The 17,969-nt window shown below is 37.6% G+C and overlaps 1 protein-coding gene across 4 annotated transcripts in view; it reads left to right on the plus strand.

Moving 5' to 3' along the window:
* The window catches only part of TNFRSF19 (TNF receptor superfamily member 19), an 89,167-nt gene that overhangs the window by 58,136 nt on the left and 13,062 nt on the right, over positions 1–17,969 (plus strand). For all 4 annotated transcript variants that reach the window (XM_072611728.1, XM_072611731.1, XM_072611729.1 and 1 more), the window contains exon 6: positions 17,292–17,456. In XM_072611728.1, the coding sequence (XP_072467829.1) occupies positions 17,292–17,456 (165 nt within the window). The remainder of the gene's footprint in view (positions 1–17,291; positions 17,457–17,969) is intronic.

Below are 17,969 nucleotides of genomic sequence, written 5' to 3' on the forward strand. Positions count from 1 at the left end.
TGATTGGTGTGAGGTGTTTTAATTCACATTTATTGTTTTAATTTGTGTTTCCCTAACTGTTAGTAATCTAATATTTCTGGATATATCTGTTGGTAGTTTGGAGGTTTCTTCTCATATCCTTTGACCATTTACATATAAAATATGTGGTTTTGTGGATTGATTGTAAAAAAAAAAAAAAAGATGAGCAATTAGAAGAGAAAGCTTATTTTTCCTTAACTTATACACATTTCCCAGATCCCATATAATTCATTAGGAATCTGTTGTAACACTTGAAATAACTGATTTGGGTTATCTCCAGTCTAGAAGTGAGAGCTGACCTGGAAATCAGTTAATGAGACTCTCCTCTGAATTAAGGTAAAGAGAGGTTAAGTGATTTGCCCGGGTCATGTGGCTTCTAAGCATCTGAGATCTACTTTGAACTCAAGTGTTCTTGACTCCAGTTCTGGTGATCTATCTACTAACCAGGGTGGGGAACCTATGGCCTTGAGGCCCTCTAGGTCCTCAAGTGCAGCCCTTTGACTGAATCCAAACTTCACAGAACAAATCCCCTTGATAAAAGGATTTGTTCTTTTAAGGATTCACCGTGGTTGGGGAAAGTGATGAGGTATGTAAGAGGCAAGGTGTTGTTAGGGGAGAAGTAAGAGGGTATTGCAACTCCCTTACTCTTTATCCTTTTTCCAGCTATGACAAAAATCTGAAAGTACCTACTTAAAACAAAATAACAATAATACTAGTGTGCTGCTACACTAGGTTTGGGTCTCTGTCAAAAAATGTTTTAAGTCCTCTTTATGTGAAACAACTCATTTTGATTTAATATTAGGATTATAAGCAAAAGAAAAATTAACTTGTTGGTGAACCTGAGACATATTAAAATCTCCACCAGATCTTCTTTTATGAATTCAAGGATTCACAAAACAAGGCAAAATTAATGTGGTTCTATGAGCTCACCATATATACAAGGATATCCTTTAATATTTCTTGGAAAACTTGAGAATCAATGTCCTAGTAAATTTACCATAATAGAGCTAGCGCAATCTGAATAAACCATTTATTAAATACCACCTACTATGAACAACATTCTACTGAATGCTGGGAGAGATACAGAAATGAATAGGATGAGGTTCAAAACCTCAAGGAGCTTACCCTATAGTAAGGGAGATTAAATGTAGAAACACAAATACCTATAATACAAAATGGAGTATGAGGAGTATATAGGAGTGACAGATCTGAGGAGGGAGAGGACATTCCTAGCCATGAGGCATCGGGGACAGTTTTGAGAGGGACAACATTCTAAATTTTTTTTTAATTGAGGAATTTTGTTTGGGTGCAATACACAAACCGAAAATAAAAAACAAAACTTCATCATTAAACTGAACCTGCCAAAGTAGTCCTCTAAAACAATTAAGCAGAACAGCATAAAAGAGTCATTGTGTGTTATATTATAGCTGAGCTCGTATCTTACTACGTCATTTATGGCTTGATAAAAGAAAGGAATGGCATATGATTTAACTTTAATAATTTTGTCCATTGTATTTAACCAGAGTTTACTTGCCATTCAATATTGACGTTATCCCTATATTTTTTTATTCGTGGTGAATATTATGAATATTGGGTTTTGGTTTTGCTTTCTTTACCTTGCATGCAAATCATCTCATATTTCTTTAATTTTTTCCTATTTTTTTCTTAGTTTAGTTCTTAAGATAGCATATGAAAAGAGTGTTGAGGTCAGACCATCAATTAGCATCTGTTGTTCATCTTCTATATGCAAGCCATTGCTGGGGAGGAGAGGAGATTCAAAAGAAATGAGACCATTTCCTACCCATATGTTTATTCTTATTAAACAATCAACAAAGTGCCTATGATATGCCAGGCACTGTGTTAGGTGCCAGGGATATAAATGTACAAGTGAATCAGCTTCTGTCTCCACAGAGTTTAGATTATATTGTATTTTCAAAAGGTATTTAAAAATCGCACTTGATTGTCCACTTAAATTTAAAGCACTCCTAACTATAGACAGGAGTGAATGATGATGACAGTTTGAGAGTTTGGGGTTTTTGTTTTTTAAGGAACAAATCCACAGAGTTACAGTTACACTGCTTTGTGTTAAAGTTGTAGCTTCCAGTTTCTTTATGGTTTTAAATTTTTATTTATGTTATACTACTGTTCTCTTTTTGTGAGGAACCAAGTACTGGGTAGCACTGTCTCAGATGGAAAACCATTTTGATCAGCTAAGATTTTTTGGTAAAGCATGGTATGGAAGCCAGTGGCTTCTGAGAAGGGTTGCAGTGGGAAAATGGCAGTTTCTCCTTACACTCCAAGACCTTGCCTGAAGTACTAGGTTGTCATCACAGCTTTGTTACTACCTAGCAGAATGACTTAGGACAAACCTTCTCTGGTCTCCTCCCCTTCTTCATCAAAGAGGAGTTGGATTTAAAAGTCAGTGAGTATATGACATAAAGAATAAAGGAAAGAGAGAAAGTAGAGACATAGTAGAAAATGTAGATTTTCCCTAGGTCCCAGGAACTTTTCATTCCTAAGTCGTGTACTGATCCACCTTCTCTACGAATCTCCTACCTTTCTTTCTTATTTCTTCTTTCCATATAAGAATTTTAAAGATGCTAATCTGAAGTTCTATATAAAATCGAAAACCATATATATGTGTGTGTGTGTGTGTGTGTGTGTGTGTGTGTGTATGTACATACATATACATAGGTCATGAAGCAAAAATTCTGTGAAGTCTCATTGGCTACTAGCAGTTAGTTATCTAGAACTTGTTTTAAGAACAACCTTGAGTAAATAAGTCCTATTATAAATACACAAATTAAAAATAAAGAACATATGTAAAAGTTGTGATGTATTGGAAAGAATCTTGAGATGGAGTTAGAATAACTAAGTTTGAACTCAATGGGCTTTACCACCCACTACTTATATACTACACAAGATAGGATCAGCACCAAAAGATTAGCAACTCAAAAGATCAATTTTTTTTGGTCGGAACAACTCATAAAGACAACTACTCAGGTGTGAATGGATTAAGATCTGGAAGATTGCTGGAAGAAATACCTGCCCCGTCAAAGTCATGGGTCTTTTAAAGTATGTAGTAATAATAACTCAAATGTACATGGTGTTTTACAAAAAAGATTTTCCTTCCAATAACCCTGTAAAGTAGATAGGGCAAGTACTGCTCCCATTCTACCGTTGAGGTTCATGCTTACTAGTAAGCATCTGACCCCATACTCAAACACAGGTCCCCAAATTCCAAGTCCCGTGGTCTTTCCGCTATGCGATTGCCTCTCTCATATTGCACACTCTCACGCTGTGCTACATGAAGAGTCTTTGAGTCTTTGTATGTGAGGTACTCTGTCAATAAAAGCTAGCAATCATAAAAAAGACACCCATCTATCTAGAAGAAGTGGAATTTAACCTTCTCTGGAGAGAAACTTAATGTTTTAGCCTTTTTTATTTCTACTTTAATGTCAGATCACATAGATATGGATTATAAGGACATCAAAATGAATGACCAGATTTAAACAGCAAATAATGCTCATTCATTAAAGAACCTTTGGTTTCCCAAGCTGCCCTGTAGTCGCAGTATAGTTAGATGCCCACTGCTAAGATAATTTTAGCTATCTAAAGGAATATCCCAGACAAGTCTATATTTTTACTACACTTTTGAAAGTCAACCAAATTAACTGCATGAAATTGCTGGAGTAGTGGAGTGAGCCTCATACAATCAGATTATTTGGATGTAACCATGTAAAGATATTTTTAAAGAATACTTTATTGGGCCAATGTAGGCATGCCCTCACATCAAACTTTCGAAAATCAAATCTGCATGTCTTCAAAAGAAATGTGAGAAAAGTGATTAGAAATAATATTATTCATTAAAATGTCCCAGTTCAGTCTGTGATAAACTAAAACCAAAGCAGAATGAGTCAGTTCCATTTTAGAAAATTTGCTGGGTATATATGTAGATAAAACATCTGTATGACTTGGTATTGTGTATGACAAAACTCCCTTGGTTCGGATAGTTTCAGCTAAACTCAGCCTTAATTTGTTTTTAGTACATAAGGAATTTATCATGCAGTCATTCATGATGTATGCCATATAGACATTCATTATATACTGGTGGTGTATTAATATTAGACAAGCAGCAGTGTCTTCTAGCTTATCATTAATTAAAAGTAGAGTGGAGATTATCCCTTTTATTATATAAACGGTATTACTACAGCATTGTTATCTTTAAACTATTGATTTTCAGGAGTGTTCAGTCTGTACATATCCTATTATTAGTCAGTTACCACACTTGAATTATGCTTTGTCTGCCTTATTTTACAATGTGCTGTTCATTGAAAAAATGGGTCAGTTAAAACTATTGACTTTAGTTAAGGTTTTCTAACAACGTAGATAATGTGTCAGATGGAAATTGAAGATAAATAGCTTGTCATTCATGAGAGAAACTCTATAAAATTTTACAATAATTCATTTTGTCAGACATTTCTAATTTACTAGAAATTTTAAAACACCAAAGATTCTTATTAGAAGGCACATTGAACTGGGGGTGTTCAGAAATAAAATAGAAGGTTTTATTTTAAACATCCAGCATTTTAGCTTCAAAATGTGAACCTTTTAAAACATTGGAAATGGCCTTTATAAAATTCTCCTGATAGCTCCTTGGCTGTATGATATCTCTTTACATATTACATTTACATTTTACATTTTAACATCTATTTACATATTACATACTTTACTCATAGGTTCAAGATCATAGATTTAGACCTAGAAGGCCATTGAAGGCTTCATTTTACTGATAAGGGAACTGAGGCACAGAGATTGTGACTTGCCCAGTGTCACACAGATGGTTAAGTGTCTGAAAGCAGATATGTGATTGAGGAGACAAGGCTGATTTTTAACATTGTGAACCTGGATAAGTAAAAGAGTAGCATTGCCTTAGTAATAGGGATGTTTGGAGAAGGAAGGAGTTCTGAGGGAAAAGATAATGAGTTCTATATATTGAGTTTGAAGTATCTGCAAGATGTCTAATTCTATTTATGATGCAGACCCTGGGTCTCAGGAGAGAGACTATGGCTGGATATGACTAGGCATCTAGGTGGAGCAGTAGATGGAATGTTGGACCTGGAATCAGGTAAACTTGATTTCAAATATGGCCTTAGACATTTACTGTCTCTTGACCTTGGGCAAGTCACTTAACTTCCGTCTGCCTCAGTTTCTTCATCTGTACTTCCCGTGGTTGTTGTGAGGATAAAAGAATATAATATTTGTAAAGTATTTTATAAACAATAAAAAGCTATATATATGTGTGTCTGGGAGTCAGCTGCATAGATATGATCATTAAACCCATGGCAATGAATGAGGTCTCTAAGTAAGAGAATATGGAGGGAAAAGAGAAAAGAGCCACGAAGTAGCCTTGGAGGATAGCCAGAGTTATATAAGCATGCCAAAGAATGAAGCTCTAGCAAAGGGGACTGAAGAGTAATCAAAGAGGTAAGGAAAGAACTAAGAGAGAGCTATGTCATGAAAATGAGAAAGAAATAGTGTCCAGAAGGAGAGGGTAAACCACAGTGTCAGATGCACCAGACAGGTCAAGAAGTGGAAGAATAGAGAAAAAATTAGATATGACAATTAAGATATTATCAGAGAAAGCACTTGAAGTTAAATGATGAGGTAGGAAAACAGATTATAGACTACCTAAAAGAGAAGAAGGGGAGAAGAGACATCAATTACAGATGTTTTTTCTTAAGGATTTTAGTAGAGAAGGGAGGAGAGAGATGATACAAAAGCTAGCAACAGTGGCAGTATATATATATAATGAGGTTTTTTTAAGGATAAGGAGACTTGGATGTGTTTGTAGATGACAAAGAAGAAACAAGTAGATAGGAAGAGACTGAAAATTAGATAGTGAAGGAGTAACAGTGGAGACAATCTATCAGAAAGTTGAGAGGAGTTGGGATCAAGGGTACATATGGAGATGTTGATCTTGGCAAACAGAAGGACCTCCTTCAACAGAGAATGTAGGAAGGAAGACCATGAAGGATAATGCCAAGGGGATGGATGGAAGATGAGAAAAAGGAGAAAAGAAGGAGGTCATTATGCATGACCTCTATTTTCTTGGTGCAAATATGGGTAAAAGTCCTCAGATGAGAAAATACAAGAATGGGCTCTATGGAAGACCTAAGAAAGAGTTTAGAATAGTCCTTGTGATGAGTAGAAAAGAGACCCAATTACAGAAGAGTATAAGGATTGCCTTTTAGCAGTGAGGGCCCTGTTGAAATTAGATAACATAAAATCTGGAGGGGACCCAGTCAACATGGTTGTGTGGTGGTTTCTTCTAGTTCCTTTCAACACCTCTCCCAGTGCATCCTTGGCCTTCTTCAGTCATCCTGATGAATATCTGGTCTTTGGATCCAGATGACTCAGGAGGGGAAAGTGAGTTTGGTGACCTTGCACAGCCCTCCCTCACTCAAAACAAAGTCAAGTGCAAGTCATGTCATCATTTCTCTGATGTCATGGTCTTCTTCAGAAACAAAGGACAAACACAGACAGACCATGTGAATAGGAGTAAAGGAAGAGAATGGTGGGAGTGATCTAGGGTTGGGGTGCGGTAGTGATAGTACCAGGAAGGAAGAGATTTCAATATAAACCAGAGGTGTTAAATAGGAATGGGGGCCACTCTTACACACATAGGTATCTCAGTAGGTGGCAGGTTTACTGAGTTTTTAAAATGTAATGTTATCTATATTTTATTGTATTTTTATTTATTTTGTTAAATACTTTCCAATTATACTTCAGTCTGATTTGGACCATACTTGGCATTGTGAGGACTCATGGAGTTTGACAAAGAGAATGCAGAAGTGAACTGGTTCACCAAGGGGTCATGACGAGGAAGGGAGGACAGTATAACCAGAGCCAGGGTGATGACAGAGAAAGTCCCAAAGGGTGGAGGGGTTAGAGGTCCCAGTAAAGAAGAAGAATGAGTTTGATAATAGGAAGGGTAACAGGGAGATGGAATGATAAGAAGAATCAGAGCAATTTTCTGGTTCTTGAACATGGAAGTGGAATACTTGTGGGTGATGATGGTACGACCATCCAAGAAAGAAAGTACTAAACGTTGGAACCTAATCTACTCTGAGATCCTCCCTCCTTCATGTTTAGCGGTATCAGGCCTGCCCTAAAAGAAGCTAATGATATAGACTTGGGGGAGACATCACAAGGATCCAATCATTTGTTCAGTTTATAATATAGTGAATAACCAGAAGTTGCTTGCCACATAATGGCGGTGTTTTCACTAGTCTTTGTGAATCGTATATCTTAAGTGGATATCTTTCACTCCAAGGATACTGCCTCAGTTTATTGAGTCAGTGTTTGATCTTTAAGATGTTGTTCAAACATTTCAATCATGTCTGATTCTTCAGGATTTCATTTGGGGTTTTCTTGGCAAAGATGCCAGAGTGGTTTGCCATTTCCTTCTCTAGCTCATTTTTACAGGTGAGGAAACTGAGGCAAAGAGGGTGAAGTGACTTGCCCAGGGTCCCGCAGCTAATAAGTGTCAAAGGCCAGATTTGAATTCAGGAAGATGAGTTGTCCTAACTCATCAGTGCTCAATGCTCTATGCTCAACCTTTAAGACATAATAAAATGAGAATGAATTTAATACTTCAAAGAGCTATGGTTTCATCAGATCTTCAGTGACCACAATCACAGCCTTTTTATATCTTAGTAGCTGCTCCTTGAGAGTTTCTGTGGTTGAAAAATTCACTGCCCTGTGGCCAATTTGGTGCTGAATCTCTCTGAACTGAGTCAGGCAGGCTCTCAGACAGCAGACCTACAATCTGTCACCAGGCCCAGACTTGAAGCCTTTTGCCCCTTGGTTGGACTTGTCAGAGCTTGCACACTTCCCTGGCACAATCTTCAAAAAGTCAGGGTCATTGCCTTGCCCTGATGGAGCACCAGGGAAAAACTTTAAGAGAGGAAATGAATGATGAGCAAATTCAAGTTCAAATGGAAATCAAAGACATTGAAACATACTCCCTGGGGAGTTTCTGCTCATAATAAAGTAACTGTCTGGATCTTCACTTTTAGTGTTAAAATAATGAAAATGGAAGACTACCTCCAGGCTCTGAGGTGATTCACTTAAATTTAAACCATCAAAGTGCCAGTAATTATAACTATGTCAAAGCAGTGTACTTGAAAAGAAGAAATCAAGCTCTGAAGTCCTGTATTTATAAACAACAGTTGCAAGATTTTTAAACAAATGAAAAGATACTTGCATAGCTGCACTTAAAAAAAAGTTCTAAGTTAAAAAAAATCCTCCTGAAAACACTATAGGGCATTAACTGGGAAACTTAATGCTTCAAAGTCAGCACTTGGAACATATTTGAAAACTGTGGTCTGACATGATGAACTTTTGGATCTAGGCCATACATGCAACTGACCGTCTGCTGCAGATGTTAGGAGACAATATCTCCCGTGTTTACTGTAATGTAGAATAATTCTTTACCTCCTATCAGCAAACATCAGGATAAAAAGGAAAATCATTTATGTGGGTTGTTAAAAAAAAAAAATGGGGTCAAGATGGTAATGGATCACAGGTTTTAGAGTTAGAAATTATCACAGGATCATAGATTTAGAGTTGAAAAGTACTTTGTCCAATTCATCACCATTCCCGAACTTAAATCCATCACCGTTTTACCAGTGTAGAAGCTAAGACACAGGAAGATTGTTATACAAAATATATTCAAGATTACTCAAGATTATCCACTAAGTAACTGAGTTGAAATTCAATCCAAGATCCTCTGACTGAATCCAATGTGTTTTGTACTGAATACATTTGTTTTTTCTTTACCAAAAAAACCCTTATCCCATTACTATTAATATCTGTCTAAATTCTTTAGTCATTTGAAAAAACAGTATTTTCCTATATTAACTTATCTTGTTAAAATGATGAGTGCTGAGAGAGTTTACCAGTTACTAAGCTTCACTTCTCTTAAAATGGTTTGTGATTTCATACTACTAAATATTGTATTGGAGTCATTAAAATTTGTCATAAATTGTTTAGTTTTAAGCTGAATTTTATTGTCCAGTCATTTCAGTCATGCCTGAAAACCCCCATTTGGGGTTTTCTTGGCAAAGAATGAAGTGGTTTGATATTTTCTTCTTTAGTTCATTTTTACAGATGAGGAAACTGAGGCAAACAGGGTTAAGTGACTTGCCCAGGGTCACACAGCTAGTACATGTGTGAGGCCAGATGTGATCTCATGTCTTCCTGACTCCAAGCCTGGTTCTCTATCCACTGTGCCACCTAGCTACTCTTCTAAGCTGAATAGCAGTTACAGTAGAAAACATTTAGTGAATTCTTCCCTCTCTGTTAAAGTTGGGTGTTGTTGGTACCTAGTCTCTATACAAAAAATGCATCGATTTTTTCTACTATATTAAAAAATCAGAAAACTCCCTTCCGTTTGTCAGTCCATTGTATTAATAATAAGGCATCTGTTGTTGATGCATGGAGAGGTAACTGAAATGATTACATTTGGATAGACTAGCCCTCAAAAAAAATCATTTTAGGCAAAGAACTTCCAGAAGTTCTTAAACTACAAAACACAATTTTATGACCAAAATCTTGAGAAAATGCAGTAAACGAGGAAGGCATTCATTTTAGATTTATCCGGTGTCAGTGCACTTGGTACAAATCAACTGAAAAAATCCAACTCTTTTGTTTATTGGCAACTCCTTAGTGGCACATCTGGATTTCATATGTTTAGTGTTACCATAGACATTTTTGTTTAACCAGTGTGGATTAACAAAAGGCTTTCTTCCACTCTAAAACTGCATCTTTGTCTCATTTGATATTGCAAAGAGCTATTCATTAATATTTCCACTTAAAAATGTCAGTCAAAATAGTTTTTCAGTTTTCTTGAACTTTCATTAAATATAATTTTATGCTGGAAGAAGATTAAAAATCAAAGAATTAATTGCAATTTATATGAAATAGATTAGATTTAAGAGATAAAGAACTTTAGAAAAGAAAAAATTCAAAGATTTGTACATTTTGTTTGCATTTCTGTTCTCAAAGCTAATCATTTGTTGAGATAATAGTGGTATCCTTTCACAACCAAGAAGATATTTATTGAGAACCTTCTATAGGCAAGGTACTGTGCTAGGTTTTGATGAGGGGAAGGATTTAAACACATACAAAACATGTTCACTGCCTTCAAGGAACTTAATGGGGAAGATAAGGCATGGCTCTCATTTTCCAGGTACAAGGCTAGGTTCTGGGGAGATAGATATAAAATTTTCCTTTCCTTCAAAGAGCTTAAATTCTTTGGGAGTTGTGGAGGAGGGGGGCAGAGAAATAACATGTACATATACGTAAAGTATTTGGGTCAAGGGTGAGGGAGGATCTGTGATGGAACAACGAACATGAGCTTGGACAGCCTTCGGGAGATGGTAAAGGATAGAAGGGCCTGGTGTGCTGTGGTTCATTGGACAACAGGAAGTAGGATCAGGAAAAGTCCCAACTGAGGTGATGCCCCAGTTGAGCTTTGAAAGTAACGAGGGACCCAAAGAGGCAGAGGTGAGAATAACGTGCAGTCCAGACATGAGGCTCAGCCTGGGGCACTTACCTGTCCTGTGAGTGAAGAACAAAGTGCCATGAGCATAGAGCTGGGAAAAGATGCCTGCCAGAGTGTCAGTTTCTAGTTCTGTAAAATATGAGAATTAATCTAGAAAATCTCTCGCGGTCTCTTTCAGTCCTATGTCTGTGATCGTAGGATGCCATGACTACCTAGTTCTGCTCTGAGCAACCAGACCAGGCTTTAAGCGAACACATTTATATGTGTTTCAAGGTTTACTGAGGGTGTAGCCTTTTGGTCTTAACGGATGGGTAAGATTTCAGCAGGTGGAGACCTTCACTCGCAATGACATTTCCATCATACGAAGCTCAGTATTAGACACACTCCTTGTTTGTCCCAAGCCACATTTTTCCAATTCTGTTTTGATTGTCTACGTAACCAGGGATTAAAGGGAGTGAGAGTAAACATATGGTTGGCATGCCTGGGCTTTTTTTAATGGGCAAGGGAGAAGTTGGCTGGAGAGAGGGGCATATCTATTATTTGGATTTCTGTGTCTTTTTAATCCCATGTATCGGGTACAAAAAAAATCGAACATACAGGGAATTGCTGGTATTTTGCCAGTTACTTCCAATTCATCTTTATGCCCTCATTCTACCTGCTCAGATGATTAGATCATGAATTTGTGAGGGCATGAACTCTATCTATTGTTGAGAAGTATATCCCCATATCCCCTGCTCTAGTGCTCAGCACTGCATAGGCCTTCAATTATTGTTTAATCAAAAGATTACTATCATTTGTGGTAAAGGTAAAACTTTCCAAAGGATGTACAAATTCACATACCTTGTCCCTTCAAAGCACCATCAGAACCCTAATAAAACACAGAGGGTTTGAAGGTGGGGTGGTGGAGAAATCACTAGAGGTATCCAAGATACCCAGTAAAATGTTGGTAGGGAACTTAGAGGTGTGTGGCTGGTATCTCTTAGGGTGAAAGAATTGGAACCCACAGAGGAGAAAAACAGTGCTTGATTTTTGCTGTAAATGAGGTAGTCTCAGTTCCATTTCCTAAAGGATTCTGATTCAAACCAACTTACACAAACAACAGACAACCAGATAATCAGAATTCTGCATATACAGACTCTTCAACCCATTAATAATAATAACAGATAACATTTATATAGCACTTATGTGCCAGGCACTTTGCTAAGTGCTTTCAGTGACCTCACTGGAGCTTCATCACAACCCTGGAAAGTAAGAAAGTATTATTATTATTATTATCCCCATTAACAGATGAGGCAGATAAGGGTAAAGTTATTTGCCCAGGGTCACACAGCTGGTAAGTGTTTGAGTCCTGCTGACTCCAGACTCTCTACTCCATATGCTATCCCAGTACTTGACTTCCCAAGCAGTGTATGCCAAGATTCCAAGCTGATATTTAGGATTTATCTTAAGAAACAACTTTCTGGGGGTGTTATGAGGCCGGCACACATTGGGTCTGAACTGACGTTCGAAATAATTAGCTTGTTGTATTGATACATACGTTACATGCAGTTTCTGGGGTCATTGGTTTTGCTTACCTCATTTTCTTTGTAATGATGGGAAACTCAATGAGTGGGTGAATGGGGATATATCCAAAAATGACTGTGAAATAAAAACAAAAAGCATTAAATAAAACATTATTAAATGAGCCTAAAAGACCATAAATAATCAAAAAAGATACATCAAATTATATTTATTAAACTACTTCAGAAAAAAAATAAGCTAACAAATGTTTGATTTATAAGCGTTAGATTTCCAACAAGGGCCAAACTGAAAAGGGTTTTCTGGTCACCCTTGATTTAACACTACTAGCTATAGCCAGGATCTTGTGCCAGTTACAACCTCTCTGAGTCTAAGTTTTTTCATCTGTCATGTACAACTCTTTGTGACCTCGTATGGGGTTTTCTCCCAGAGACACTGGAGTGGTTTGCCATTTCCTTACAGGGTCACACAGATAGGAAGTATCTGAGGTCAGATTTGAACTCAGGTCTTTCTGATTCCAGGCCCAGCACTCTAGCCACTGTGCCACTTTGCTGCCTCTTTTCTCATCTGTAGCATGTAGGAATTCTATATCTGAGGTCCCTTTTGACCCTAACATTCCACGATTAATAATATTCAGTCTGAAAATTCAATTAGAACATTCCCCATTCCCATTGTGTTCCACTTAATTTCAGTCTTACTGAATTCATTACAGACGATCAGTGATCTTAGAATGAGAATTAATACCGTGTCTACCCCTGTACAATATAAGCTCCTTGGGGCCAGAGACTGTCTCATTTTTTAATTATATCTCTATCACTCAACATAGTACCTGGCCCATCGTCAAAACTTCATAAATGCTTGGTAAACAATTGATAACTAGGACATAATTGATTACTGACCTTGAGTTTGACAACTAACAATATAAAAAATACCCAATTATTTTCCCCCAAACCAGCTATTTCTAAGATATTTTGTTTTCTTGGGAAAGATAACTAATTAATCTGGAGTAGAATTTACTTTCATCCAGCCGGAGTGAGAGTTCACTAAACCCTACCAAGCACCATTTGTAACACTTTCACATTTCCCCATTCATTTTCAACCCCATAATAGAATTTGTTTTAATTGGATGTAAATTTTGGTTGTCATTTCATTTCCCTTGCGCAGCTGCCACAATGTCTATATATCTTTTTATTCATCTGTCTACACTGACATAAGCTGTTATAGATTTCTATCTCTGAGAGGTCAGGGACAATGCCTGATCAATTTGCACCATACAAAGATAAGCATTTAGTAAGTTTTTTTTATTGATGATGAGATTTCCACAGGGTTTTAAGTGATAAAATGCATTTGTAAACACAAGGCATACTTGGAAGTAAATGCTATTTAAAATACTTGTTAGCAGCGTTACTGTGGATACCCAAGTGAGATTTGCCTGGATTATTCTAGGAATCACTGTCATTCCAGTTCCTTTCTACCACAGTAAGAGACATCAGATCTTGGGAAATAAATATTTAGGTTCTAAACGTCAAGGCCCTTAGTTACCTCAAGCTCAAGCTCAAGCTCAGACCAGGGCCTAGCCCTCTTGATTCTTGGCCTGCTATTCTACATAACATTGGGCTAATTCCACAGGTGAAACATAAGAGACAAGGCCATTTCATTAGTTCAGACTTGATAGGATCAATATTTCAACAAGCATTTATTAAGCCCCTACTATGTGCCAGGCACTGTAGTAAAGGCTGGGGAATACAGATAGAAAGAATGAAAAAATCCCAGCAGCTTAGTTACCTGAGCTTGAGTTTTTCATCTCTATTTAGAAAACTCGTATATCTATGTATCCAGCCCTAACCCTAATCCACTACCACCCTTTGAGCTTCAATCTCACTGTATCAATTGCCTGGACATCTCAAAATGTCCAAAATATAAGTTATTATCTGCCCCCCACCCCAAACCCTTCCCTCTTCCAAACATCCCCACTTCACTCAAAGGTGAGGCCATCCTTCCGGTCTGATTGGCATTTTCTTGATTCCCCACCCCCACTATCCCTCATTCATATCTAAATGCCAAATCTTGCTGTTTCTACCTCCACCACATTTCTTATATGACACCCTCTCTCTTTTCACACAGCCCAAATCACCCCTCACCTGGACTATTGCAACAGCCTCCCAATGGGTCTCCCCACTCCAAGCTACTCCTTACCCCAATCCATCCTATTGAGTCCAAAGCATTTTTCCTTAATATTTGTATCTGGCCATGTGACTTCCCTATTCTATAGCCACCAGTTACTCCCTAAGTCCTCCAGACCTCCAGGAAAGCCCTTCACAACCTGGCCCAAACCTGTCTTTTCAGCTTCATTGTCCATTACCCTTCTCCCATACTCTACCATCCAGTCAACTGACTGTGTCTCACATTTTCTTCATGTTCTTCATCTGTGACACTCCAGCTCCCATCTCTGGAACTTTGCATTGGCCAATTTCTGTGCCTAGAATGAATTTGCTCCTCACTTCTGATTCACAGAATCTCTTTGTTTTATCAAGATCAGCCTTCTTGATGAAGCCTTTCTTAGTTTACCACTAGCACCATTCCTCCCAAATTATCTTTGCGTTTATTTTCTTTATACTTATTCTGTATATACTTACATACATACAAGAGGCAGTGTGGCATAGTGCATAGACCTGGCCTCAGGGCCAGGAAGACTTGAGGTCCAGTCCTGCCTTGGACATGTACCAGTCATCTGACACTGGGTAGGTAAGTCACAATCTCTCTCAGTTCTAGGTAACTAAGACTAAGATTGAAGACTAGATTACGACTTCCATAGAGTGTTCCCCAGTGAAATCACAGGTCCAGTCCCTATTCATATCTATATCTATATTTGTATCTATATTTACTTATGTGTGTGTCTCTTCTATGAAAATAAAAGCTGCTGGTGAGTAGGGATTTTTTCATTCTTTCTATCTGTATTCCCCAACCTTTAGTACAGTGCCTGGCACATAGTAGGAGCTTAATAAATACTTGTTGAAGTATTGATCCTATCAAGTCTGAACTAATGAAATGGCCTTGTCTCTTATGTTTCACCTGTGGAATTAGCCCAATGTTATGTAGAATAGCAGGCCAAGAATCAAGAGGGCTAGGCCCTGGTCTGAGCTTTTCTACCAGCTTGATATGACTTTAGGTAGCATGGTGGATAGAGCACTGAGCCTGCAATCAAGGATACCTGAGTTCAAATATGGCCTCAGGCACTTACTAGCTGTGTGACCCTGAGCAAATTGCTTAACCTTGTTTGCCTCAGTTTCTTCATCTATAAAATGAGCAAGAGAAGGAAATGGCAAACAACTCCAGTATCCCTGCCAAGACATCCTCAAATAGGGTCACAAAGAGTTGGACCCAAGTGAAACAACTGAACAACAAAATCATCCAAGTCCTTGGATCCTCTTCAATAAAGTAAAGAACTGAACTCAATCTTTAAGATTCTTTCTAGCTATAACATTTTGAGATCCTCTATATGGCACGAATGAACAGAACCAGAGCATTTGCCCATTTTAAAAAACAGATTTAATTCCTTAGTTTAAATACATTTCAAAGGTAAAAAAGCCCAATATATTTTCATCATTCATTAATATTGTTGGAAAAGAGGAAATTGAAGTAGATGAACTCATTAAATAAGCATTAAAGGAAGTGATCTCTTCTGGTCCTTAAAAAAAAATCTGTTTTGTCCATCACACATGAATGGAAGAGTATCTAAATTAAGGTACTGAAAGTAATAGCAAACTCCATGTTATAGAATTCTTAGAAATTCTCTGTTAAACACCTCTACAGTGAATTGACTATGACAGCTGCTAGAGGTGGTTAGATGATCCAGTAAATAAGAGTACTGGATTTAGAGTCAGGCAGAACTGAGTTGAAATCTAGCTTCAGACACTTCCTAGCTGTGTGATCCTGGGCTAATCACTTAACCTCTGCCTCAGTTTCCTCCTATCTAAAATGAGGATAATAGTAACATCTGCCTCCCAGGGTTGTTGTGAGGATCAAATGAGATAAAATGTGTAAAGTGTTTAGCACAGTAACAGGCACATAGAAGTTGCTTATTTTTGTCCTTCAAACGCTTGTTTCCTTCCTTCTCATAACTTTCCCAAAGTTCACTCAGCAAACAATGTAAAGTTATGTTTAGTAGAGTTTTGGTGTCACCTACACCATAAATCCTCAAAGAATTTACAATCTATTCTCATAGTCAGGTAGAGGAATGACATCCAGAAATAAATATAGTACAAGATAGACTATGGAGGAATATAGATGTTTCTTAGCTGTGCTAGAAACAGTTTCTTTTACTTGATAATATTGTTTACTTGGGTTTTATTATGTTGATCATTCTATGCTATGACAGTCTTTTCTCCAAAATTCAGCAAGTGGAGGCATTCCTGTAACTGACCAGTGTAGCAGTTGGGATATTTAACTCATTCAGTTGCTCTCTGGGATCAAGAATGATCCAAGAATTTTAATTTATTCTGGTTTTAAAATGTGTGTTTCTCTCAGCATGTCCTGCAAAATATGACAGGAAGGTTTTTTCCCTTTTTTAACTTTATTGTATATGAGGTACACTTGGAAATATATAGTCTTCCTTTTTATTCATACATTGCTTTCAATGGTTAATCTCAGAATCACGTAGTCTCAGAGCTAGAAGGCACTTCAGAGAAGGCCCTCCTTCTGTGTGGCAGCCCCTCATATAATTTGGACAATAGCTACAAAGCTGAAGAGAACTTAGAGTTTTCTTATACAACATACCCACTTTATAGATGAAGAAAGTAAAGGCTAGAGACATCAAATGACTTGTTCAAGGCCACATAGTTAGCAAAGGACATGCTGGGGTTAGAACTGAGGTCTTTTGACTCCCAACAGCACATTATTATGTGCTTCCCTGAGTCTTCTCGAGGCTGAATATCTCTGGTTCCTTCAAGCAATCCTCAGGTGGCGTTATCCTGAGGCCATTTGCCATCTTGGTCTCTTTCTATCTGATTGGGTTCTAGCTTATGCATGCCCTTCTTCACATGTGGCACCAATAAGTGAATCCAGTGTTTCAAATGTGCTCTGACCACAGCAGAGGATCAGTAGTATGATTAGGCACCATAGAGTTACTTTCATTGTTCTACTTGTTATGATACTTAATACTGATGATCTTTCATCTCTGTTTCAGGTACAACCAAAGTAAACCTTGTGAAGATCCCATCTACCACCTCCAGTCCACGAGACACGGCTCTGGCAGCTGTGATCTGTAGTGCGCTTGCCACTGTTCTCTTGGCCCTGCTCATCCTTTGTGTTATCTACTGTAAGAGGCAGTTCATGGAGAAGAAGCCCCGCTGTAAGTCTTTATTTCTGTTTCTAAGTAAGAAACTGGAGAAGTGAATTATCACCAGGGCTATTAAAGAGTTTGACAGGAAACCTGCCTAAAATGAGAACCAACGAGCTGTTAAAGTAATCGGAGATTAATGAAAATAAACCCTATAGTCTTTTAGTCTGAGGGAGGCCCGACGACAGGGAGAAGGGGGAGGTTCAGAATGAATGGCATTTTTATAGAAATGTTGACAAGTACGAAACATCTTAATGCCACCAGATAAAAAAGAACATTGAAATTCTTTGTAACCTGAGAGTCCTACCAACTTCTCTAGATTCCTTGACAAATGGTTTTCCATGTTTAATGATCTCATTTTAAGATTAAACCTACCAGTAATTAAAAGTGCTAGATCTCTCATCTTAAAAAACTAGAAGAGGTTATTTTTGAATTTTCCACATTTTCATGTTAATTTATGCTTCATAAAGGAAAGTGCAGAAACAAAGAGTTAGCTTGATGCATTCTCCTTCTTCCCTCTTTACC

This window comes from Notamacropus eugenii, chromosome 5, assembly GCF_028372415.1.
Source record: "Notamacropus eugenii isolate mMacEug1 chromosome 5, mMacEug1.pri_v2, whole genome shotgun sequence".
In the NCBI taxonomy this organism is placed as follows: domain Eukaryota; kingdom Metazoa; phylum Chordata; class Mammalia; order Diprotodontia; family Macropodidae; genus Notamacropus; species Notamacropus eugenii.